Source organism: Cloeon dipterum, chromosome 3 (genome assembly GCF_949628265.1).
Source record: "Cloeon dipterum chromosome 3, ieCloDipt1.1, whole genome shotgun sequence".
NCBI lineage: Eukaryota > Metazoa > Arthropoda > Insecta > Ephemeroptera > Baetidae > Cloeon > Cloeon dipterum.
The window spans coordinates 10,193,407-10,220,981 of NC_088788.1; the positions used below are offsets into that span (position 1 = coordinate 10,193,407).

General features: G+C 37.5%; 1 protein-coding gene across 11 annotated transcripts in view; it reads left to right on the forward strand.

Annotated features, from left to right (window-relative positions):
* by (blistery) overlaps positions 1-27,575 on the forward strand; it is a 57,089-nt gene that overhangs the window by 4,311 nt on the left and 25,203 nt on the right. For 6 of the 11 annotated variants that reach the window (XM_065486783.1, XM_065486786.1, XM_065486777.1 and 3 more), the window contains exons 2-4: positions 8,886-8,991; positions 12,421-12,458; positions 27,262-27,330. In XM_065486783.1, coding sequence (XP_065342855.1) covers positions 8,886-8,991; positions 12,421-12,458; positions 27,262-27,330 — 213 coding nt within the window. Of the gene's footprint in view, positions 1-8,885; positions 8,992-12,420; positions 12,459-15,760; positions 15,855-16,769; positions 16,797-17,467; positions 17,648-27,261; positions 27,331-27,575 lie in introns of those variants that run through there. The other 5 variants (XM_065486778.1, XM_065486779.1, XM_065486782.1 and 2 more) reach the window with 5 other exon arrangements.

Sequence of the window (27,575 nt, forward strand, 5' to 3'; positions counted from 1 at the left end):
ATATTTTTTTTTTATCTGGAAAAGAGATCTTAAAGTGGACATTTACATTGCAACAATGAACGGCATTTTTACAAGAGTTCCTTTGAATTTATTTTTGTAGAATTTAGCAAAAATTAGTCTGTAAAATGTGCCAACAATGAAATCAGGACCAAGCAATAGTTAAATTTCAGAATTTGCCAAATTTATCGAAATCTTTAACGGTTTGTCAGTGATTTTTAGTTTGATTTCGATTCCTCTCTGTGTGAATTCTGAGATAAGTTGTCCTCACTTTGAATTAAATCATGATTTTCAAAAAGGAGATATTAGTCAGCGCTTGATTAGCATGAAAATTTGGAGCTAAATTTAAACTGTAAATATAACCTTGTACATTTTTAGGTCTTTCCCAATTTTAAGAATATTCAGGAATAATTTTTCACTTTTTTTCATTACAGATCCATTTTAAATTTTCTCATTTGAGGTAAAAATCTTTGGGATTCCCTGAGGAAAGCGTCCTTATTGAATAAAGAAGCTGAAGTAATTGTAACCACGCGCGCGAAGATCCGCTTTTTGTGTGAAATACTCTTCTCCTTCTCGAATTGCGATTCGGAATTGATTGGGTAGGAAGTGACGGCGACCATTAGTTCCACGCGGCTGCCGACACACTTTGTCTAATTTTAATTTGATTTTTTTATTTTATTTATTCCGACCGGCCGTGTTGAAAACGCCCGACACCCAACGAGGGAGATGGGGAATTGGGAGAAGTTGAGAGTCGGCCTCTTTTCACACCCGTTTTTCTCCATTTTCAGCTGTGATATCACTCTCGCTCGGCTTTTATGGCGTTTGTTTGCTTTTAAAGGCTGATGTCATCTGCCTTGCGCCCGAAAGAAAGTGATCATTAAACCCAAACGAAAACACGCGAAGAGATGAAAACGCAGATCAAAACATTTGAAAATCTTTCAATCTTTTTATCGCTTTTGCTACTCTAGAAATTTTAGACGGCCAATAAATCAATATTGCAGTGAGGCTTTAAAAATATTTTACTGCTTCTAGTAGGAATTTAAATGCAACCAAAAATTGGAACAAATAAATTATTCCAAAAAGAAAATCGAAGTGCCTGCGCGAGATCTTTTGGCACCTGCTTGACGCAACGTGATAATTAAGACGATTAATGATTGCATCCCATGCAGCAACGGCAAAAAGCGGTCCTTTTTCAAAGATACGAGCCAATTAACATGATTAATCTTGTCGCTCGAAGCTGCAATTAAAACGCTCATCGTCATTCATTACCCGGCAAATTGATAGTCTTCCGGAACATTTTTTCAATCGGTTCGTTGCCTAAATTGTGTATAGTGATCATTATAGTTCTAAGATCAGGGGTCAAAACATATTTTATATAATTTTTTTCCTCCCAAATCACTGAGGCAACAGTTGTTTGTTGTCTTGACTTTTATACTTTATCGTTTGGCAATCGTGTTTCGCAATTTTGGCTGCGGTTTTATTCTTTTTGCAGAGGAAAGAGTAGAATACTGATTGGCAAAAATCTGCTCGGAATTTCAATTGAAGTTCATGAAGAGAAGGGGACAAACAACATGTCAATTGCGAATTTCACTCTTGGGATTCTTGGGAGCAACGGCTGTATGTGCAACTCCAAGGCGAAATTTATTCAATATATTATGTACAATCGATTGTATCAGAGGAGTTGCAGAAAGGAAAATAATATGTTACCTTTTGCTCCTCTCTAATTTTCCCCCAGAAAGAAAACACGATGTGAAATCGGGTTTATATGAGAAAATTCCTTAATTTCCTTGCGGTTGAGCGGGAAGAAATCATTAGATCCAACTATTTTATTGGTCTGCCATAAAAATCGAAAACAATGTTCAGAGAACATTCGTTTTCAGCTGGCTAATTGGATTGCGGGCCGAGAGGTCATGTTATCTCCGCGCTGGCTGATAACGAACAATTCGCCATCTTTGTTCTAGGTGGAGGATTAGAGCCGTAAATCTGTCCGCGCTATTTTAGGAACAAAGAAGAAGCGAAAAGATGACATACTGAGATACACGCATACCATGAGCAAATGTTTGACCTCCCTCTTTTTGAACCACTTCACTTTTAGAGTGCCATTTCGTTATTAAAATTGAAATGAATACGTTCTGATGTGTGCATGCCCACTCTTTTATGGCTCATAAAAAGTCAGAAAAAAATATATAATCGCATCATTTCAAATTACGAGTCATTTATAGATTGGTAATTTTTTATGATTAAATAGATGAGTATAGTTTGTTTGTTTTATACCAGCTAAATATTTGTTTTTGAATGAGAATCAGCTATGTAATTTTAATTGGACTTTGAAAGAGTTAATTGGATTTAGTCAAGTTTGTTTCGAAAGATTAATATTTGTTTTTACAGCTGAAAGTGTTTTATTCGCGTGTTTGGGTCTGGAATGAGTTTTCAAAGGCACAAATTTAAAATTTTAATTTTATTAGACTAATTTAAAAAATGTTTTTCAGACCATTTGGAGTGCAAAAATATTATTAAACATATTTAGGCTCAGATCACATGTAATTTTATGTTGTAAAATTATCCTATATTTAAAATATCAGCGATTTTAAGTTACTGTCATTATTGTTATAATTTTCCTTTTCTTTAGAGTTTGAATTAAATGCCTTTTTAACCGTGAAAGGCTAAAAATTCTGTCTAAACCTTATTTTATCTTATTTTTTTAATGTGTTCATCGCGTGTCATTTACCACTAAAACGAACCAGGTGCTAATTTTTCCGATGAAGAACCGTGTGACCTTTGAAATACATATATTTGTATCTAAATAGAAGCTGATATTGTCCAAGTAGATAATATTTAAACCTAAACAAGGTCAGTTTGTCTGTTTTTTGACAGGTATAAAAGTAGCAACAAAACCGACTTTCCGCTCGTAAAAAAAATTGAGTGGAAAAATGATTAAAAATAATTTTGGCCAAAACAAATGCATAGAAAACAAATTGCGAGCAACATTTCTTGACATGCAACGTAATTATGCACTTTTCTTAGGACTGTCCACCGATTTAGACGCATTTAGATAGTTTTGACAGCTTAAGACGGTTTTAATTATGGTTAAAATGGCTTCAAATTGCGTGATTCGTGCTCATTTAAAGTTCCCGCAGCAACTGGATGTGGAAGTTCAGAAAGAAATAGTCGATGATGTAAATTTCACAGCCATAGAGAGAATAAATTGCTAAATTTTGTACTAAACGTAAAACACACACATGATATCGAATATTTGCAGTTAAATTTGAATTTTTTACCCCATTCATCGAATTATTTAAGTTATAAATTTAATGAATAGATGAATTTCCCTTTTTTTAAGTGTGATTTTTTCGAAATAATAAGAATCATAAGAATATTCACAGGAAATCGTTTGAACGTATTTTATCGATTTTTAATTGCAACGTGTCCTGCTTTTAAAATCTAATTCGCAGTCACACTTAATTATAGCTGTGCATTTCTAATTATTTATGTCTCCATTTGAATTGCTAGTCCGATGGCGTTGAGATGACAGCGCCCAAGCGCCTTTTTTCGCGTTGACGATGGTATTGCGCGGTGGTCGACGCCGTATCCCATTCATTCATCGCGGGTCGAAAACGCGGCTGGCACGGCTGAAAACGGACGAAAGCGCACTTGGCATGCAAAAGCCTTCTCGTGCCAATCGGTCTCGTGTGCGTGACTCGCCTCGCGATCCGCGTTTACACGTGAGACGCCAAAACAACTCATCGCTTTGTAAACCCAATAAGTCACGCCAAATCACCGCTAACTTTAGCTGCACACAAGCAAAATTTTTCAAGTTTAAAATCGATTATTGACTTGCTCTAACAATGCGGTGAGAAATCACCATTAAATCGAATGACCAGCAGAATAAATATATCTCGTCAGTTCATTTGCATATTTTTAATCGAACCTATCAACTGATTTTTATTTTATGGATCGTGGCGTCATATTTTTCTTCTTAATTAAGTGAACACTCTTCTCCTTTAATGCTGGAAATACTTGTTTCTGGTAAACTCATCTCAGCTTGGAAACAACGAAGCGGAAAATGAACTAAGAAACGTCGTTTATGTCATTCAAGCGTAATTTAATTGTTAATTATCTCCCTGAACTGACAGACATGTTCGTAAATTTCTGAAATGCAATCAAGCAATGATGTTTTAATTAACTTTTGCTCATAAATTCCGACTCTCTCCGTAAATTTGAGCTTGCTGTTAATTTGTTTAAGGCATTGCATCCTCCGCTTGGAGCGCATAAGAGAATCATTTTTCATCCCGATACCCTCCCAACCAATTGCTCCATTAATCATTTGAAAAACATGCTAACAGGTAGGAAAAAGGTGGAATGATTGATTCTTGTGTTCAAGGAATGTAAAATTCCAGCATTCACTATTGTCAAAACAATTAAAAATTTTCAAATCAATCCCCCTCGAATTAAAACTGAAATTTCTAAGTTAGTAAAAGGAAACTTGATTTCATAAATTTAAAAAACGAGCTTATGCGGACGTGATATTTTGGTCAAGAGTATATTTCGCTTTGTTTGAGCTTTGCTCTCGATTTTCCGGTTCTCTGATTGCAAGAGAGGAGAAAAACGTATGGCGCCGAGAATGACGATAGCATCTTCTCTTCTCGTTTTATTCCTCCTCGTTATGGTCAAGTTCTCATTCATTTCTCTCAAGAGCGACGAGACAAGATCTCTTGTGCGCCTCTTGTCCGAAAAGCGAAAGAGATATTTTATTCACACGAAAATTGCCCTTTGCAAGGAGAACTTCAACATTTAATTCAGGCAATTGTGACCTTCAAAAAGCGTTTTTTTGTTTTGCAGAGCTTTTAATACGTCTTATTCTTTATCGAATTGTTGTAATAAGATAATTTAAAACTAGTTAAAAATTTTATTATGATTCGGACTGTAACGATTTAAATTGAACTTCCGATCTAGTTTGTTTTTATAGACTTATGTCTTAAAATGCTTTTAAAGGCGTCTGTTTTTCGTCTGTCGGTCGTTTTTTTCATTGGCTTATCTTTCTTTTACGACACAAAAATAAAAGGCGCCGTTTAAAGAGCGAGAGAGCGTGCAGAAGCAAAGAGAAAAAGAAGTGATCCCTTTGTTGCTCTTTCGTCACGAAAAGAACGACATGAAACGCTCCAAAAGGAATAAATCACCAAGATTTATTTGCTTTATATCCCAACTAAATATTTATTCGCAGAATTTCACGAAACAAAAGTAAATACGCTCGGCCCTCTCTCTCAATTCCGAGCCGGACGATGTGAAAAAGAAAAATCTTAATATATATTCGTTCCGGCTGGTATTTTTAGCCTCTAAAATTCTTACTTCCATCCTCTTTGTTTTTGGCGTGTTTTGTTGCGTCGCCTCCGCAAGAAACGTGAACGCTCCTTTAGAGACCGGAAGCTGAATTCAGAATGAGATGGAGAGCATTTCGAATTCGAGTCACACGCCGAAAACAAACCGGACTGTGATTAATTTAGAATTCAACCCGGCGAATAGATGGAGCGGTCAGTTTCTTTTTATCTCAGCACTCGTTATGATTTTGACCTTAGTTTGACCCGTGTTTTATGCCAAAGCATTTTCTCTTTGAAATTTGTTAGTTTCCCTTGTTTGCGAGAGGAATAAAGAGAAGTCGTGCGCATTTTGCAACGAGCAAATAATGCAACTTGAAGAGATCCATCAAATTCCAAGCGCAGCGCAAAACCGTGAACGCACGCTGGCTCTTTCTTTCCCCTTGGCTTGCTTTTCGTCTTCCCGAAAAAGCAGCCAAGAAACGGTTGTTTTTCACGCTCTGCTCATTTCCTGGAGTCGGCCATTTTCGTCATTTAAAGTGCTGATCAACCAACCAATTTCGAGGGAAAAACGGGAAAACACGCAAAGCGCGTCAATCAAGCTTTAGATTTTCCGATCCCTCTTGAATGACGCCTGTTTTCCTGTCAAAAGACTGAACTAGTTTTTAGCACGCTATTTCCTGCCAAAGTCTCAGAAAAACATTTTAGCTATAGCGGAATATTTGAAAAAAAAAATACACTCATCGTTTTAAATTAAACATAAATTCAAGCCCGAAATTCCCGCTAATTGGACAGCTATAAGCTTTGCATTGCAAATATTCGGAGCTAAAATCTAGAAGAAAGGTATGATTATATCTGAATCTGGGAAGTCGGCAATTGATTTTGACAGGTTTATCCTCTCCTGAGAAAATGAATGAAGCCGTTTTCTTCAGTCATTTTTTGCTCTCGGGAGTCACGCGAGTTTGTTTGAAAGCTTCAATCTGCTGCGTTTCGTGTTGGCGGCAGAGCTGAAACCGTCCGACGGTCGTTCAATCAAAAGTTATCGCAAAGCGGGAAAAAGGTCTGTAATTTGCTCTGCCGCCTTTCGATCGCCGTTTAATTAAATTGAATTGACCTGTCAGTAAGGAAACTTTCAGTAGCAAAAGTGGCGCACGAAACGATTATTTTCTGGGCTCGTTAATTAATTGCTGAAATATTAATATCTTTATTTTTTGGATCTTTCCCAGCAGAGCTGGAATCATTACACAAAATTCTTAAGTGCCAAGTTAAGTTAAACAGATTATAAATCTCAATTAAATTTGAATTTGGACTGATTTTTCATCCAATTAGCGAGAGACAGCTTCATTCCTCCCACGCGTATTTTTCTTTATTGTCCGCATCCGCTTCACTTCTCGTCATATTTTCTCCTGTGAATCGTGGGAATCTTGCGCATCCTCAGGTCGATGAAAATTTTCTTTCCAAGTTTCGCCCTTATGAAATATGCACGTCGTATGCCACCCAAATCGCGGATTTCCTCCACAGACAAGTAAAACGCTTCGCAAGATTAATATTCATTATTTTTGCAGAATAAATTTGAAGCTGCCATAAATTATTTACTTTCCTGAAATTCCATAATTTTCACGTTTTCACACAAACAGAGAAGGGTACTTTATGTTTCAGCTATTTTAATTTAAATTTATATAATTACCGAAGAAAATGCCTTAATATTGTATAATCTTTATTGCTCCCAATACATTCGTATAAATAAAATAGTTTTGAGAACACTCAATTGCTTTTGTCCTGAACTACATTACGGAATAAAAGAAATGCAGAGTGAAGCTCTCGGTTTAGTTCAGAGCAAAGATAAGCGACGTGACGAGTGTCCAATTAAAAGCGCGGTTCGACCGTATCGCCGACTTTTCCAATCAAATGATTGCATCGCGGCGAAGGCAAAAGCTTTTTGCTTCGCCCTCAGGCGCACAAACACACTACTCGCGTCGCGTCCGAGTCTAAGCTCTTCAATCCCGTCAATACTCAATAACATGTAATCTACCTTTAACTCAAACAATTATGAAACGAAATAGTTGACGTTTACTTGCTGCAGTAGTAATTTTCGTTTCGAATAATGACACGTCGATTAAATTCAAATCAAGTGTCAGTCAATGAACCTTATTGTTGTGCAAATCAAATTATTATTTATGCTAACTCTTTTGTCTTATTGTCATTTTTGTGATTTGGATCTATCGCACCTTTTGGTTGGGAAACAATTCAAAAGACAATTGTTTGCATATATACAGATTAATTTTGAGGTTCAACTGGGGTGAGTTAATTATTTTCCCGACATTTTATTATCTCGTAAGGCAAAGATGCATTATGTATGTAGTAATCGATTTAAACAAAGTCTCGAGGCCAGTTTTTAAGGCAAACACGGTAAAACTCCCAAGAGTTTGATTTTGTTGCTCCACTATTAATTCCGCAGACAGCCGTAAAATTTCGTTATTTTACGAGCCCGGCTTTTACAGCCTTGGGCAGCACCCCCACATTCCGTCCCGTCTCAGCTTTCAATTTGGAGCTGCTGGTACGATTTACATAAATTTCAATTACATTAGATACGCTTTTGATTGGTCCTCGCGGCGAGGGGTTGGAAAATCCTTATAATTTAACCCTCTCAGCTTAAATTTATATTATTATGTCAAGGTTGACAGAGAGCTTGGGCGATAATTTGGGGACTTAAGTCGAAATTGTGACATCAACAGGCGCATTGAGCAGATCAACAAGTGGCTATTCAGTCTGTTAGGGCATTATTTATTTAAAAAAAAATATTCAAAGTAATAATTTACAGCATTCGCTGGTTAATTTGTTATTTTGTTTTTAATAATGCTGTATTAGCATGAGTGAGAAAAATATAATAACATATTTTCTTGATTTGTCACGTCCCATATTCATTCCTGCAGTAAAATGCGAATTTGATGCGTTTCACAGAAGACCGTTTCGCCAGTCAAGCGCATTTTTGAATCGGTTTCACAACAACTTCCTTTTCCAGCACCACGATTTCGCTGAGGAAGATAATCTTCAATTTCCTCTCTCTGAAGGATAATTCGAAAGAGAAAAATTATGATTTATTCCAACGCAGGAATTTAGAGAAAATCTTCATAGAATTTTTAAACATTTCTTTGTTTGGCTAGCGGGTGTTTAGGAAAGAATTAAGGAAATCATAAAGCTCAGCGGCTGGAGATGAAATAAAGATATTTCGAGCCAGCAATAAAACACAGTTGTTCCTGGAGTGGCACCAATTTTTCATTCCTCTAAAGGCAGTAAAACCACATTAATTTACAATTTTGTGGAGATATTGTGCCTGAGACCAAAACAAAGAGTCCTTTACCTCAAAAAACTCTTGTAACGTTTTCAATTTATGCGTTGTTCTTGAGAATCCCTTGTCGTTTGCCCAGAAAAAATACTTTTATTGCTTGACACCCAAAATGCATCGGTTTTCAAACTGGAATCTCCTTGTGTCCTGGCTACAAGAGTCACAGATGAAAAAATGCTGGGAACAAAACAAAACTATGTAATGATAAATGTGTTGTGTGCGTGTTTCAGCCGGGGCAGGTGCAGCAGCACGCGTTCAAGAAGAAGGTGCTGCGCCGCGCGCAGCCGTGCCACCTCTGCCACCAGCCCGTCTCGCGCCAAGCCAGCTGCTGCAGAGGTATGGACAGCAAAAACTTTTTTCCCCATTTCAACAATACAATTTAACACTCGAGCAACTCCCCCAAATGCTCACCTTTTGCTGCTGAGCGAGCGAGGGCGAGGGCACGCTTCTAGCATCCTATTCTCCAAATTGATTTGCAGGAAATGTTTTCTTCTTCTTCCTTTTTTTAAATTGAAACAGATTGTGATATAAGAATTCTTTTTTCCTCTCCGAGGAGCTGCAAAGCACGAACTTGCTTTTTTGAATCAGCGTTGCTTGTTGTGCAGAGACGAAAGATGGGGTCAAGGGGTTTCGAGCAAACTTGCAATGCGATTTTATCAAAGTACAGTGGCGAGCAACATAATACAGTCGGCGTCTGAAAAGTTATTGTAGTCTTTTCCTCTCTCCCCACATTGTGCCTTTTTAATGTGGATTCGGCCCGTCAGATCCCATTGATTCCTGTGTTGTAGGAAATTTTGATACGTACTTCAAACTGACAAGCATCCTTTTAACATGTTTTGACAAGCATATAGCAAACTCATTGAGCTGTCGTGCGATGTGTAGAAAGTTTACTGATTTTTTATCATCAGTTCTAGTGATTTACTGAGCTTGGAGTAAACGACTAAAATATTGAAAAAGGCTTTATTTATTAAAATCAGATTAAATTTGCAAGACAACTTTGATAGGTGCTATTTTTTTACTTTGGAAAGGATTAATAATGTAAAATCCCGGAAACCCCTTGTTGCATTTGTCTAAAAACTAATCTCTCTCTACTCTCCTTACGATCAACTGCTTATTGTAGCCAACAATCATCTGTTTCCCTGAACAGTCCAATAAAAAAAGAAAAAAAATGCTAACAAGGCTTTGGATCACTGTACTAAAAGCAATAAAAAATATTTTTGTCAGCCAAAATTTCTTTTCCAAAAAGGAATGATACTGCAAAAGCCTGGAAAATGCTTGTTGCCAATGCATAAACTCGTCCCTTAGGATTCAGTTAAAGCCTATTAATTGACCTAAGAAGTACTGCAATTTTTTGAGAAAATTGGCTGGAAAGTTACCGTGCTATTCAAATGGTAACGGCTGTCTCCTTACTTGAAATCAGATTTTATTTCAAAACCAAAAGTTTCCCCAATAAGTGGCATACACCGTTGGACAGATCTCGACGAGGGGAATCGGAATATGCCAAGAAAATATGTTCAAGCACTGTAAATTTTGGAGAAAATTGGCAAAATTTGAATTTTTATTGTAGGAAGGTCCTTTTTAACTATTGCTAATTGTTGAACAAATTGTTTATCGATCAATTGCCTATGCGATATCCAACAATTCAAATGATTTTCAATTGTTGCCCTGTATAACTTTCAAGTACCTCTATTGGAATGAATTTTAATGTTTTAAAATTCTTTAACTTGTTTATCGCTCTGTCATTCATCTCAAAATTGAACCGATCAAACCATCAATTAGCATTTCTTGACCCACATCAAAAATCTCTGGAGTTTTCCTCGGCAGTAAAAATTGACGCATCAATCGATTACGCTCGTCAAAGAGAGTCATTAATGGAAATCAGCATGATTAAACAAAATTTAGCCTTTCAATCCCAGCATATAGGAATTTAACTCTTTTCGAGCTCCGCACAAATCGATAGCTCGCATTCAAATAAAAAATGGCGATCTTGAATAAACAGCGCGGTACACATGTTGAGTATATATCCTAAAAGGTTCCTTGTCAGAGGTAAAATATCGCATTCTCGTTTGCACGCACTCCATCAAGGAGGGGAAAAGCGAAAAAAGGTTTGGAGTGATTATTAGCATGGCGCTTTTGGTTGGTCTGGCGCAAAAGCGGAGCCGAAACCACTTCAATCAGTGTTGTTAACAGCAAACCGCAAACAGAGATCATTCACAGACGTATAGAACGGCCTAAAATTCGTCTGCCAATTTTTTCCACTCTGCTTTAAAGCCTTAATTAGCCTTAGCAGAATTTTAGATTGATTCTTATCATTTAAATTTAACAAAAAACCATTTGAGAGAAGTTGATTTTTTTCCTACATATCATTTGACTTTCAATGTCATTGCAGTTTGAGTGCCCCTCGCGTTTCGGACCAACCTTTTCCCTCAATGGCAATTGAAAAGTGGCGTTTCAAGGTCTGTCGGCCGATTTAGCCTCAATTTATTTGAACAAGAGAGATTGGTTTAAATTGCGTAATTACCGCGCGGTATTCATGTATCGAGGAAATGACCAAATATTTTCAATTAAGGATTGGAACTACACGCTTGTCATCTTAATTTGTTCCTAACCTGTTCCGACGCCGTTTTGATATCCAATGAAGCTAAAAAATTTATTCATCGAGTTAACAAGATGCAAACTGATGTCGGCGCTTTGATCAAGATGGTTATAATTTTTACTCTCAAGCCTGCCTGCTATATAAACCATTTGCTGTTTTATTTAAAAGAGTAGAGCTCAAAAAATCCTTATTCACTTCATTTAAATTACTCTAAAAAAAATTGGAAAAAGCTAAAAACGTCCAATGTTGCCATTTGAATTTCTGAGAAAATCGGCTGCAAAGTTTTGCGTGCTAATTAAGCGGTGAGCTCTGTTTCCCTATTGAAAATCATGCTTAATTTAAAAAAATTAATTAAACCGAACTCATAATTCGCACACCATTTGATAAACTGCGACGGAATGAATTGAAATCAAGCAAAAAAATCATTTACACCGTTTGACTTTTTGAGAAATTCCTAAAAATGAACCTCAAATTTAAATACCGCCCACTTTAAAACACATAATTGTTGTTCCTTTGATCTCGTCGACAAACATTTTTTTAAACTTTTAATTGCGTGTAGTAATATGACCTCTGGCTTGAATATTAACATGATAAGAATTGAGGAGCACTTAAATATTGTGAAATGTTAAAACCCCCATTTTTTAAAGCCAACTCTTACATTTTTTGCTCCATTTCCAGGAAGTGTGCGTTTTTTTCTATTTTTATTTGTATTCTATCCAGGGTTCGCAAAAACCCGCGTTTTTCCGGAAAAACCCACTGCATTGCAAAAAACTGTTTTTTTGCGGGGTTTTCTGCAATTTTGCGCATTTTTCCAAAACACATGCATTCTTATGGAAAATAAAAAATTCTCATGGTGCGGATGACCAAAAATAGGATTTTTCAAAATCCCCAAAATCAGTATTAGAGCCACGGGTTCCTTCAAGAGACATAAAATTTTAACTCTCAACGTAATTTTATGAAATTTCAGACTGATTTGGAGCAAAAATTGACTATTTTTGGGATAAATTTGGAAAAATGCGGAAAAAACCAAAACTGGTGGGTTTTTCCAGCCGGTTTTTTGCGCAAAAAACCAGTGGTGCATTTTTGCGCATTGCAAAATTGGCGAACCCTGATTCTATCAACATTTCTGCGGCAATTGAAGAATAACAAAGATATCCTGTGTGTTTCAGTGTGCAAATACGTGTGCCACGAGGAGTGCGAGTCGCGGGTGAGTAGCTCAATCGCTCAAATCTGTTGGGGGCGCAGCCGCGAGATGGTGCCTCGGCCAACGGCTTGTGCACCGCAACAGAGATACATTCAAGATACTCCGACTATTACTTATATACCGTTTATTTGCGGTGGAACACCGACTACCGGAATTTACAGGCCATTAAACACGATGTTAGCCGGTAAATCATTCGAATCGCACTAGTCGGTGGCTAACCGGTCAAGAAATTGCTTTTGCTGAGCTCGGTGTTTTTTCGATTTTTTGGTAAATTGTCGGCGGTACCGGTAGAACCGCGATTTCACAGTGATCGGTTCCTTTCGCGCATCTCTATTCGCGAAAGCGGCCGACGGCGAGTCTGCGACGCAAACGCGTCAGTCGGTGCCAGAAGGCCACGGCGGCGCCGTGTCGAGCCCACGCAGGTCAGTGCCCTTTTGCCCAAAACCGAAAAGCGGAAGGTTGGTTTGCCGATTTTTGCATTTCGCCAAAGTGTTTTTTGCGCTTTGTGTTTTCTGTATTCCCAAAATTCGTTATTTTCCAAATTTGGACACTAACACGTGAAATTTCAAACACGAATTTTTCCACCCTCGGATGAGATTTTTAGCCAGAATTTTCAATAGTTGTGTTAAAAAAGGTAAAAATTTATTTTAGGCAAAAAATTTCAAGCGAAAAAGCAAACCGCGAATTTTTTTAACAATTCTTGTATCTTTTAATTTAGCAAAATGAGGAATTTGAATACATGAGAAATTGGAGTATTACATGGTCATACATCCTTGGTTTTTTTATATTTTGTGGTGTATTTAATATTTAGGAGAAAACGCACTGGGATTGTCGCTCTCTTAAAAAACCTGCCGGACACTTGATCCGAACAGAGGGATGCTGACGGTCAGTGGTCAGTTTTAGCAATGTTTTTTTTTCTTTGGTTGATAGAAGATATTTTAGTGGTCAAAATTCAAGAATGTATAAAATATCCGTGAGAGAACGGGTTAAGGAAAGAGGAAAGATTGCAATTTAATTCAGATATAAAGGAATACGTCAAGCTTAACAACGGGAAAACATGAATCACTTCTTTTGGTTTTTTTATTGCAGACAATTTAAACTGAGATTTATATTGATGAAATTTCATGTAAAGGCGTTAAGTTGTTTATGATCCAGTTTAAAGACTGAGCAATTTTCCGCTCATTAGATTTGCGTGTTTATTTTAAATCACTTACTCCGCAAAGCAGAATCTGCATTTCGTTCATTTTCCAGAGTGAACGATGCATCAGCCGTTTCTTCATCTCTCGTTTCGTCAGCTGAAATGTCAGCATTTTAACATGTTGTTTAATTTGAACTCATACCACTAAGAACTACTATAATTTATTTAGAGTTTGAACTTATTATTCGCTCTCATCATAATAATTGCCACAAGCTGAATTTATTCGGTTATTGAAATCGATTTTCTCCCCTGCGGTGAAGCTCGAAAGGTCAGACCATAAATTGCAAACCTTTAGACAATGGAGAGGATGGACTTTGTAATTTGGTTGTTATGATGAACAAAGGGTTGTTTTTTGTTTTAATTTCCGCTTGATTTGATTTCGTAATTTAAATTCTGAAATTGACTTATCGCACGCGTCGGCCAGATGGTGTTTACGTTAAGGGCACGTGTGCTAGGCGGGGGTATTTCGCCCGAGAATAGCCTCTGCACGCTCTCAGACCCTTTTCTTCCTGCACGAGCAGTCCAAATTGTAAACTGAGAGCAAGCAGATGAGAAAGTGCAGGCACGGAATTCGTCGAGTCACAGATGTGATCAACAGACCTAAAATTAAAGTGAAAATAAATTTTCTGCCCTTCTGCTATTCACTTTTCGTTTTCAAAGCAAGTCGTGGCAAGGATTTCGTGGCTTGGTTTTTTTGTGATTCATTTTTGATGACAGTTAATAGGCGAAAAATGAGTCCGAAACGTGTCTTTTATAGGCAGAAAGAAAACTCTTTTGGCAGCCAATAGGTTTGGGCCCCCACTCTTTCTGTCGCATATATTCTTGATTGATAAGCCGAGTTGCATTCGCGGTTTGAATGGGCAAAAAGGATAGCTTTCGTTCCGACAGAGGCTTAGCCGAGACAATCGACTTTGTGCCATCATCATTCATCATTTTCAGCGGTGATAAAGGGAAAGTCGCTCTCAGAGGGTGCGTGTGCCATCTCCTTTCTCCCATTCCTTCCATTATGAATACCGTTTCACGCACATCACTCAAAAATAAAAATAAAATGCAGATTGACGAATCGGAACGCAGAGGAGAAAATGTGTAGGAGCTCCTACAAATGTTGAAAATATGTCATCCTGCGAATTCAACAATAACATTTGATAAGCCACACAAATTGAGACTATAGTCGTAAAGATATTAATTTTTTGACTAAAATAATTCCACAAGAAGTTGTCTGGACTTGCCAGTTTGTAATAAAAGCTTGGAGAGTTTAAACTGAAAAATAAACAGCTCGTTATACACCAAGATAGCTGAATTTATAATTACAACAGTAAAAATTATGACAACCTCGTGTTCTTCTGCCTTTTTTGGCATCTACCAACATTATAACTTGTTTAAATGCACTATGGGAATTTTATTAAACTCATATGAGAAAAAAAAATCTGTGAGAAAATTTCCAAAACTTGAAGATGAACCTCAATAGGCCCTTTTCCGTTTGCTAGGGGTGAAGAGCACTTTGGTCTGCTTAATGGGGCTGCAAATGCCACGCGGACAGCTTTGTCCCTTTTGTCCCCCTTCGTTTCAAAAGCTTTTACTGCAAGGAACGAAAAAACTCGTTTGTAAGGATCAAATGTAAAAGAAGAGGCGTTGTCTCCTCTTCCTTGTCAATCGGAATAAATTATCCGAGAGTAATTTCCATTTCTCGAGCGTGTCTAATTGAATTACTTGCAACTATAACGACGGACGTGATGGCCATTATGCAAATGAGATTTCCCCAAAAAAAATCTGGTTCAGGATAAGAGAAATTAGGGAAACATTAATGTTTAAAGCGATAAATAAATTAAACAAAATTTAAAAAAACATATTTTTATTTACAAATACAATACAAAAAATATTTGTATTAATTTAATAAATAAATTAAATAAAATTTGGTGAAAAAAAATTGGTGGTTGGCTATCTATCGGTCGGCGAGATGCAACTGACTGAAGTCGAAGGTATTTATTTTGAAGAGGCGTCACTGCGAGCGGCAAACGAGTAGAAAGAAACGTGGCAACGAGGCAATTTCCATGTTTGTCGAGACGCGTTTTTCTCCTCTCTTGGGCTGCCTTGCCTGCTTGTTTAGTTTAGTTTAGTTTAGTTAGTGTGCGGCGCGAGAAGCCGACGGTCGAGCGCCGCGGCTGCCGTGCCCACCGTCAACAATGCACAACAATCACCAGGTAGATCGAGCCGCTCCGCTCTTTGATAAATCTAATTCTTTGAAAAATATTATTTTCTATTTTTTTCTTTAATTTACACTTTGTCAGGGTTAATTTAAAGAGGGTTGATTTTTAAACAATTTTTTATATTTTCAAGCTTATATAAAAAAGTAAACAAACTTAAAGACTATTAAACTGTTTGACTTGTTTGTTGTTTGACACAAAAAGTGCTTTGAAGTTGAATTATGAGCTCCCCATAAAACTGTTTTAAAGTTTGGTCATTCGTTTTTCTTTTTTTTTTTAAATGTTTGAATGGGACCTCCGTGGGTGACTAAAACGCGCTTTTCAATCGAATTCTGTAAAGATACCGCCTTGGGGCATAAAGGGGCGAGCATCAGTCAAGGGCTCTGAAGGATCAGCAAGTTTTTTCCTTTGTTCTCGCGAAGAAAAGATCCGTGCAGTGACCTTTGCCCTCGGACCTTCCAATTCACGCCACCGCGAGCATTTCTATTTAAGAAATAAAGCAAAGGCTCAAGTTCTTTGAATCATGAGCAAATTAAAAACACGTGCTCGTGTTTCTTTACACTTTACGTGTTTATAATTAATTCTTTCCCCGTCTTGAATTACTCAGCTTTGTTTTTGCTCAGCACTCTTGAAAAATAAAGAATTTCGATATTTGTGCTGGAGTTCTAAGAAATATTATTGAAAATTACTCAGCAAAACCTGCGGTTAGTTCCCATCCTTTGCTTTCAATCTGTTTAACATCAGTTCTGTTTTCGCGGGACACATTGAATCACTTTAGCACACACTCGAGGTGACGCAATGAGCTTTTTGTTTACTGTGTTGACTGTCAAGAAAGACAGGAGAGGGGGCGTTCCTCCTCATTTGCAATCGCCACTTATGCACACATGTCAGTTGCTATCTTGTCTGTAGTGTAAGTCGATTCAAATCATGACCTCTGTGGTGAGTTTTTCACGTCCCCAAACACCCTGACCTTTAAATCGTGCAAACTGCTAACATTGATATTTATTTCCTTGTACAATATGGCAGTATTTAATGTTTGTTTTCACTGCACTTTTAATATTAATTTCTTTTTTAATTAGTTTTTATTTATTTATTCTAAAAGAAATTGAACTGTGTCGTTCTCGTAATACTTTTCGGATGTGTGTTAATTGAAAGCACGAGTTTCGTTTGCACACCCAAGACAAGATTTCTTGAGCCACTTCCGGACCACGTGTCCCCTCCTCCCCCTCCCCTTTCCGCTATAAATAAATTATTCCAGTCGCGAGATCTTTTCATCTATTTCGAGAACTGGGATTTACTCGACGCGAATTGCACCGTTAAAGAGGGCATTTAGAAATCATGATACTTCATTTTAAAAATTGATAATATAATTTTTTAACAAGGCACACAAAAAATAAACAAAAAGTCAAACACTGCTTTATATTTTTTTCTTTGAGATATTTTTTTGAATTTAAAATAGCAACTAATCAACCCATATCATGGAGGATAACTCCCCTTTAGTAAAAAGAAACAAGCTTTTCACCCTCGACCTTGAGAGAGTGTATTTCTGGCACGAGTGGAAAGTGGCTCAGCTCGTGGGAAAAGTGCTGAGTGAGTGTGTGTGCATGCAGGCGAAGGAAAGGGGTAAGGCGAGTCGGTACCGCGACACGGCGCGCGAGATCCACCGGCAGCTGAAGCGGGCGGCCAGCCTGATCCCGCTGCTCGATCTCTGCCCCCTCGCGACCCCCTGCCCCCCTGAGCAGGATGACCAACACGTTGACAACAACAACACAGAATCGGAGTCACAAAAAGTAAGACAACACACCAATTAATACCATTTCAAACCGTACAAATGCGCGAAATTCTTTGATGCCCTACGACATCGAGTCAACTCGTGTGTTTGAATTAATCATTTTGAGGAAAATAATCGGTTTCTAAACGTTTGAAATTGATTTCTTTTTCCAACTGCCATCAGGTAATGTAGCTGGGAGTTTATTTTCGATTAAGAACGGTAAATACTCGATTTTTACGATTAAAATTACTCTTTTTTTTCAATATCAACATTTTCTATACAAAAACACGTTTATTGGAATCCTCTTCGAACAGCGGGAATTTTGAATTGGGGACATCGTTCCCCGGAAAATTTAAAAGATAGTGTGGCACGTGTCGGATAGCGCGGGAAATTATAAAATTTGAAATTTTTTATGAGATAAATAATCTAGGTTAAAAGATCAATTTAGTTGTTTTTCAGATTTGATCGAAAAGAATTTCGATTTGAAAAATGGGTTGTGCTCATTTGATCGTCCAAACATCATAGAAAATACGACAAAAATTTACTTTCAAATTTTAGATGTTATGAGGAATTTCCTCAATCAATCGGAAACGTTAGCTCATTCGGCAAAAATACATTTTTTCCTCATAGATGACTATTTATAACCTTTCAACTGATAAATCCAAGTAAATACAGCAAAGTTTGCGATGAAAATAACAAGTAGTCTCTCGTCAGTTGAAGTTAACAATCAGAAGCACTATATGAAGGAGTTAGCATAGCCTATTTATTTTATAAAATAGCCTTTATCTGAAACGGTGAATTTCCTGTAGAGTGCCACTTGATATATCTGTTCAAAACACGTCTAACGTTCTGTTTGTTGCCCCTGTGTTATCGCGGATTTCGTCAAAGTGCTGCCAACGAACCGAATAATATGCTGCTTTTATCGCTTCCAAAGTGTAAATATGGACAAATTATGTCATTCAGATTAGATGAATTCACAATCTTTCGTCTCCACTACGAAAATTGGCAAAATTATTCATCTGAATCAATATTGAACAGTTTGTAATTGACTTGAAGAAAAAATCGGGGATAAAAAGCTTCTGGTAGTTTTGAAATAATACTAAAAAACGAAGAATTTTTACTATTAATGAGAGATGTTTTGAAATAAAAGATGAATATGTATTGAAAATTGTAAAAATCATTTTGAAATATTGGGAAAGAGCTTTAAATATCCCTGTTTACCGTTTAAATATATTCGAGAAAATTGGCTCCAAAGTTTGCATGCTAATCAAGCGGCGAGCACTGTCTCGGATCCCTAATGAAAATAATGATTTTTTTCCGCAACTAAAGAAATTTGTAACCCATTGTAGCCCACTGTAAAGTTCCACTTTATTAACGGTAATAATGCTGCACACCTGTGTAATGACCGAAAAATACACATCACAACATATGTGTCGACAACACATACATCTTTTGTAATTTGTAACAGATAAGAACTACTACTATATACCGATATTACTAATTATTTCATTTATGAGGGTTTGTTAATGTGCTGGAAAAAACAACGACTTCTAATTCGTTGCTTTATGCTTTACTCAAAAGCCTGAAAACAATATAATTCGTCCTGACGGTTGTCTGGTTATGAGCATCGCCCGCCAAAACAAACAGTTTTAAAAGGCAGACACAAATGAGTCTTCCTGCTATTGTAAATTTCGCCACGTTTATTGTCACTTAAAGTTTCTGTTATTTCTCTGTAAATTGAATCGTTGGTCAAGTTTAACGGTTCTGCAGAGTAAAAAGGTTTATGAATCGATCTGATTGTACCGCAGAGTCGCAGGGAGCGCATAAAAGTCGCGCTGAACCTGTCGAAGCAACGACCGATCTGTCGGCAGAAAATGGCCCAAAACGGCTGGACCGCTTTTTGTCGGCGAACAAAACCGGACGCGGATTAGACACCTGCATATCCTGCGCAACGATCATCGAGATGAGACCGCTTTTGCATCGGACACTGACCTCGCTCGCTGCTGCTGCTGCTGCTCCATACCGCCGTAACGCGAGACGCGCAGCGAAACCCGAAACTCGAGCTTTTCATCGACAGCCCCTGCCAGATGAATAAGGTCCATTCGTTGCGTGAAAAGCCCGCGAAATCGATTGTTACGCTTCAAGAGCCCAATTCGTTCGTTACTCACGTGCTACTTGTCACTTTTTTCGAGTGGATTTAAATAACATGGATTAAAGCAGACCAAGCGGAATGTTTAAAAATTCTTGATGCTTTTTTTAAGATTTAAAGCTGATGCATGCGCGAGGAAAAATGTTTTAAAGTTGGTATTTTATTAAATCAACAATTTTTAAGATCTGTAGGCGTCAAAAATATACAAAATATTCTGATTTAAAAAATGCCATTTTACAATAAATTTAAACCACCTAGGTGGAAGACTCAAAACTTATAGATTGGTCAAAATACGGACAAAAATCTACATTTGCTTTGAAATTTTTATTTTTTTCAAGCGGCTAATTTATCACTCAGAAAAAATCCAAACTTTCTGACTTTCCATTTATTTCTTTTTTCCTGAGGAAAGGGTTTGTGAAACTAAAAGGCAATCAAGTCTAGAACATTCCAAAGATCCAGTGTTAGTTGTTGCAATAAAATGCATGCAAATGTTAAATTTGTATTCCAAATTTAGAAAAAATCAATCGCCTTTAAAATCATGAAAGTCATCAGTTCCTGCATTCTGTGAAGCCAACTATTTATTCTTTTATCCAGAAAAAAACTAGCTACAAACGATTTTTTAGCTACAAAATCCATATCCAAAATTTCAACTTGAAAAACGACTTTGCCAAAAATTTCTCAAGTAGCTCACAAGCAGTAAATTGCGTTAAATTTCAATCTCGCTAGAAATCATGAAGCAAGGCTTTTTTAAGACCCAACGAGATGAATCAAGTCTTGCAGGGAGAATTGGACCAAGCGCAGCACATTAAAAATAAGGACTAAACTGTAACACCTTTTCTTCTTCGACATTTTGAGTCTTCAAAAAATGCTTATTCTGAAGTAAACAACGTAAACCATTCCTGTATCAATCCTTTTAAACTTGGATTTACAACTCTTCTATATCTCGAGGTTTGTTTTCATCGTAAAAGGAGAAAGATAGTCTCTTATCGTTTTTCCGTGAAGAGAAATATCTATTTACTCCAAGATCTCGTAACGATTTTAAAATACAAATTCCAGTTTTTTTGGGCGTTGAACAACCCCCAATTTTTTAAGTTGATTGGCAACAAAAATTAATAATAAAAAGGACCTGGCTACAGATAAAATTCAAATTTCTGCAATTTTCCCTGAAATTCGCAACTTTTGACCAGATTGTCGAGATCTTTCCAAGGCGTCTGACAATTTTTGTTGTGAAATAAAAATAACATTTCAAGTAGGCGGAGACAGATGATATGGATAGCAGCCACTTTTCTCAATAATTTACACTATAAGTTAAATATTTGCTTGAAATAAATACTTGGGGTTTGTAAACAATGATTTTCCAAGGGTTTCAGCGTAAATCTTTTTTAAAATTAATCAACTTATTGTTAGTTGAAATGAGGCCAAAGAACGGTATTATTGTCAAATCGCAACAATCGCTTCAACAATGGTCATGTTTACGAGTGTAGAACAAGTAGTAAAAACTAGGAAGCTTCTAGCATACCGATTGACTGGCGCGCACTTATTCAAAATGTTTGCTGCATCGCAACGTGCGTCGCTTCGGCTGCCAATTGGAAAGTAAATTGGACGCAATTGGAGTCAATTGGACTGCGGGCCAATGCGAATCGACAGTTGTGGTAAAAGAGTTGAAGCATAAACCATGTTTAAAATTAGGAGACCTATAATGAATAAAATACGAAACAATCTCTCTCTCTCTCTCTCTCTCTCTCTCTCTCTCTTTGTAAACGGCCGTTTTAATCGAAACGATAAATCAATCAATCTCCAGCGTGGTATCGTTTAAATTAATGATCGTGTGCCGCGAAAACCATTTCTCTCGTCGCTTTTCTTTTGATTGACGGACGAGTGTGAAACTCGAATCTGTTCAGATTGTGTTTGTGTCGGCGGTGTTTCGTTTCAAGAAATAGAATGAATGATAAATATTTCCCCGCGCATGAAACGAAACCCGATCGCTCTCGGCTGCCAGCCTTGAGAAGACCGAGCTAACGTAATATGCAAATTCGTGTCACCTGTTTCGCATTCGATAAATCGTTGTGACGCCGCCAGCCAGTGTCAAACAAAAGTAATTCATGTCAAAACTTGTTTGCAGTTCAAATCAAAAAGCATTAACAAAGCTGAGACGCAATGAAATAATTAGGTAGGTAATGTGATATTTTATTCAGCAACACAATTGAGTTTTGACAGCTAATTTCTATATATAGCGTCGTTTAAAAGTCAAAATTTAACTTTTTTATTTGAAATTTAAATACAGTAAATCTTGTTTCCTTGGAAATACTCTCTAAAAGTTGGGAAAAGCTAAAATTTTCTCAGCTTGCCGTTTAAAGAGGAATGATACTGCAAAAGCCTGGAAAATGCTTGTTGCCAATGCATTAACTCTTCCCTTAGGATCCAGTTAAAGCCTAAATTGACCTACGAAGCACTGTAATTTTTCGAGAAAATTGGCTGGAAAGTTACCGTGCTTTTCAAATGGTAATGGCTGTCTCCTTACTTGAAATCCGATTTAATTTTAAAACCAAGAGTTTCCCCAATAAGTGGCATACACCGTTGGACAGATCTCGACGAGAGGAATCGGAATATGCCCAGAAAATATGTTCAAGCACTGTAAATTTTGGAGAAAATTGGCAAAATTTGAATTTTTATTGTAGGAAGGGCCGTTTTTAATTATTGCAAATTGTTGAACAAATTGTTTATCGATCAATTGTTTATGGCATCCAACAATTCAAATAATTTTCAATTGTTGCCCAGTATCATTCCACTTTAAATAAGACTGCGACTCAATGCACTTTTACTTCTTGTTATAGCCAACAATACCAAATAAATGTTCTTAATTGTTGGCCTGTAAAGATCAACCTTGAGTGTTTGCTTTGTTAAAGAAATTGGAATTCATGTATCAACATAGTAAGTTCTAGAAGCAAACCAAATACCTTTTGAGATCATACCAGTTGCGAATACTTTCATCAAAGGAGTTAGAAGAGAGTCAAATGCCAAATTTTCCTGCCGCTGAAATTCACCAACGAGTTCTCATAAATCGATGAAAAATTGAGCTTTTATCTGAATGTTTGTTCAAAGACTAATCGTTTCACCGTGGATTGAGTCTTTCAGCCAGAAGAAAATAATTTTTACGGAGGCGGAAAACCGTTCTGTCCACCTTGAAGAGGGACTCTTATAAAAACACACGTGGGCGCCAAATCCAGTTTCCCGACATTGAACCTCAGCATCAAATATTTTCTCTTCACCTGGTTGATCTTGAAAAATCAAGATGAGTGACAAGCTTATTGTAGATATCCGTTTAAATTAATTATAGCTCAAAAATGCTTGCTGGCAAAAAGGAGAAAATTCTTCCTATTTTTAGTGATAATTATTTTTAATTTATCCAATTATAAGAAATCTTCAATTTGTCAGAGGAAAAACGTCTCTATTCCCTGCTTCTTTTATTTAAAAATAGGACATCCTATTTAATCTTAAATTAAATCAAATAAATTTAATGTAGGTCTGCTTTTGTATAGAAAGGCGAAAGGGCGAGCAGCCCCCAAAGTCGCAGGAGACGAGGGCAGTGATCTGGCCGTTCGATACTCTTGACGCCGAATTGGCGACGACGCCCATTCGCGCTCCAAACCCAAACCAGCCATCCTTCGCTTCCCCCGTCCTTTTTCGAACCGAATTCCTCCTGTCCCCCCCGAACTCGTAAAAAGTTTAATTTTCTCTCTGGAGACATAATTTGCTTGGCCGACATTCTAACGATTAATAATTTGTATTCACGGCGTGCGGTCGTTTCTCATTCTGGTGATTAAGCAGAGTGACACCTCGAAATTAATTAAGCAAGCAAGTAAGCATAGCAAGTAGTGTGCCGCCGTGTTCAGCTTCCTGATTGATGATCTAACAATGGAATTCGCGCAGACAACACTCCTCGATTAGCTCGTGCTCGATAAAATCCGATCCGCGCCGCGACGAGAGCTTGTTCAACACGCGGCAATCAGCATGCAATTTATTTCTCAGAAATATTTCCTCGGGCTTTGATGAATTCCATTAATTTGTTAAATACACGAGTAGTTCTGACCACACAAAAGGAAAACGTGTAATTAAAACTTTACTCCGATATTTTAGCATTTTTGTTTTATTAGTGTGAAAAATTTATTCCAATTTGAGATTTTTTTCCTTGCAGGACAAGTTGCAATTCTATCTTCATTCTCCGTTGTTCATCAGATTTTATATCTGAATATCTCATCATTTTTTTATGTTTAGATACATCGCACTAGCATACATATTTCATAGATCCGCGATATGAAAGAGACTGATTCTTTTTCATTGACGGTGACGTCAAACGCGAAAATCGGCTTGGCAACGCGGCGGCGAAGAGAAAAAAAGCAAAACTCGAATGCACGAATTGCGCCCACGCATTTGCTCCTCTCTAATAAATAACAAGTGATCGGGTTTTCCCGCTCTACCCACGAGGAAACGAGCGTTTCTTCCTTTTTTGCAGTCTATTTTTAGTTTCACACGGAGCTAATTTTGAAAACTGGAATAATCTATTTATTTGCTCTTTGCAAATTAGGTTTCCGTGGTTATCAGAGGCTTGACCGGCGTCCTTCGGCTCGCTTTGCGCTTGTGTGCATTAAGAAAATTGGATACCTCGAGGGGCCGCAAATTATCGAGTTAGAACGTCGCGTTTGATGCATTGGCCGCAGTAAAAGCTCTGATAATGGCGCCGCTTCATTGCCGAGCGCTTCTCGACACAATTAGTCCACTCCACCGCACAATTTAGCGAATAAAAAAATACTTGGAAGTGGCAACTGCTACGGGGAAATATTTTGCAACAACTGACAAATAAAAAAGATAGTAATAAAACTATGGCTACGTGAATTTCTGTATCAATTTGCAGTCCTGTCTGCAGGGGTGTGTTTGGGTGTTTCACCCCTTTGCCGTTTGTTTGCACGGAAATGAGGCCAAGGCACAATTTACCGCCCTTGCTGCCTAAAGGGGATGTTTCCCTTGGCAGCGAAGCCGAGGATAAAAAAAGAGTGGTGGCGCCTACCGACGAGACGACCGTCTGCACTCCGCAGTCATGCGTGTTGCATACCCTCCCCGATGATCTTTCATTCCTTGCGTGTCTTTTTTGTTGCGGATTCCAGCTGTGTAAAATATCCATTCCTATGATGAAAAAATTATTCCACGCAAAATTGCCATTTTTATTTTCAAATTCTTATAAGAGTAATTTTTATTGATGGTTTTTATGCTTTCGATTTGAAAGAGGAGCGATGGGAGGAATAGGTGTATGGCGGGCTGAAAGGCAATTATCGAATTTGACACGCGTCCGGGAGCGCTTTCAGCCAGAAAGTGCTGACTAACCGAATAATCTTCCTCGGGCGAATGGATTGCGGCTAAAAGTGCTCTTTTGTCGCTGAAAAGTTTCGGTTATTGCTCGCACTCGGAACAATTAATTTTATTGTCAGATCAAAAGTAAACAGGAAGAGGGTTGTAAAAGAGCCGAACGTTTTCTATGCCTCATTGGTCTTCTCACAGCCGCAGGCACTGACCAGTTTGTAGTAATTCTAGTGGCGTGACATCCTCTCTATGAATTTAGACCAAAGCGTTCCTTACTTTTAGGACTATGGCCAGTGAAAATCTCATTATAGTTTGTAAAAATATAGGGATTGGTGAAAAAGAATATAATTAAATATGAGTAAATGTTTTAAAGTGTTATTTGAGATCATTTGAATCCTGTCTGGGATTTTTATTTGTAAGATGTTAAATCTGAAAATAAATCTCTAGGAGAAATAATTATTATTTTTTAAAACTATTTTTAGGTCAGCATTGAAATAATAATAAATGTGCAAAAAAGACAAAAAATATGATTCATTGAATTTTTTCGTATTTAAAACATTAAAAATTTTACCAGTTAATTCCTTAAATTTCCTAGTAGACAAAATCATAATTTAAGATTCATTTTCCCATCCTGAATTGACATTTCAGAAAAATTGCTGTGAGTTCACCTACAATTAATTCATTAAATTAAATTAAGTAAAAAATCTTTCAAGGAGCTACTGTAAAACATATTTTTGACTATTAAAATCTGTCATAAATTAAAAAAATATTGAAACTTCTTCCACTTATTAATTAACAACAACTGAAGCTTAAACTCGTTCAACTGCTTTCCTCAAATTGACATCGAGTTGGGGATTTTCTCCTTCAAGTGCAAGTTGCAAGGTGCACCGGGCTGGAGTGCGATCATTTGGCATGCACCGCGTCTTCCTCTGGGCGGTCGTCATGGAAACCGGTCGAAATTCCCTCTGCGAGCGAGCGAGAGAGAAGGAGAAGTGCCGCAATAGACTGGTCGGCGTCGTGGTGCGGCCGCAGTCGTCCGCGGTGCCTCGCAAGGTCCGCAGCGAGCGCCCTGGGCCACCTTTTATTGCACCCTTTGGGTCGACTCGCGCGTGAAAGTTTCGCAAACTGGACATATCGACTCGACAGCCGTTTCTCCCTCGCAAGGTACACTTTTGGCCCGTCTCTGCCACCGCAAAAGGACTGTTTTGGAATTCATTCGTCAGAATTTTATATTTCATTTAATTTTAAACGAGTTTTTTTGTTTTGTTTTGAAAAATGCTTCTGCTAAATTTAGCAAATGAATAATTTAAGACAAGGAAAGAAATACACAAAGATTTAATGTTTAAATCGAAGATAAAATTTAACTTAATTTTTTATCATAGAATTTTCACTATTTGCTAACCGTCCAGAATTAATTTCCCGCACAGAGTAGAGGCATTCACTTTAAAAAAATATTGCTCAACATTTTATAACAACCATATCGATCGTCATTTTTAATCCATTTATATTAAAATGGAATTATATTGCAGCCAAATTTTTATTTCGGAGTAAATAATTACATAAAATTGACGAAATGTTCAATTCGGCTCCTTTTACGGGGGTGGTCAGAGGACGAAAAGGGTGCGTCGCAGGGATGCAAGGGTTGCCGGGGACGGTGGAGGGGTTGGAGCCACTCCTGTTCAGACTGGCTTTCGCCGTGCTCCACTCGGCTCTCCACTTGCACCAAAAACAGGCAAACACGCTACTTCATCTCGCCCCTCGCAAGTCAAGCACTCTCAGTTTCCGCCCATGTTTTAATTATTCAAAATTTTCAAAAAATCTGCATCTCGTTGCTGCAGTAGCATCGAGTGCTTCCCATTTGTAATTAATTACATTTTGACCCTTTTCGTGATTTTCCTGGACTATATTATTATGAATTGAAAATAGGCAGGAATCGAGCGAAGCAAAAGCGAACTGACCTTTCGCAATAGAGGAAAAAGACCGCAGCGGCTGCGAATGCGAACCAACCGGCCTTGACTTTTAACCTTTGGCGCGTACGCCGATCGCAATCGATAATAAATTTTAGAATTTCCACATTATCCACTTAACGAGTTGTCAACATGTTTTTACACAGCAATTTTTTGTTGCAGCATAATGGATCAGTGGCGGAAAATGGAGCTATCTCTAAAATCAGCGCCTTGAGAAGCAAACAACTATCGGTCAGTATGATAACTATTATTAATTTTAAGCCACCGTTCTCCAAAATGATCACTCAGGAACACTGAAAATATTTATTATTAATTTAAACTTAAAGAAACGATGTCAAAATTACAATTTTAAATAAATTGCTCTGCCAGATTTGAAATTTTTTGTATACTGAAAAATCGTAAACAAGGTCCTCCATGTCCGAATATTTACTTTGCATTCGCGAACAGCGTGACAGTATAGGTTAAATGATAACCCA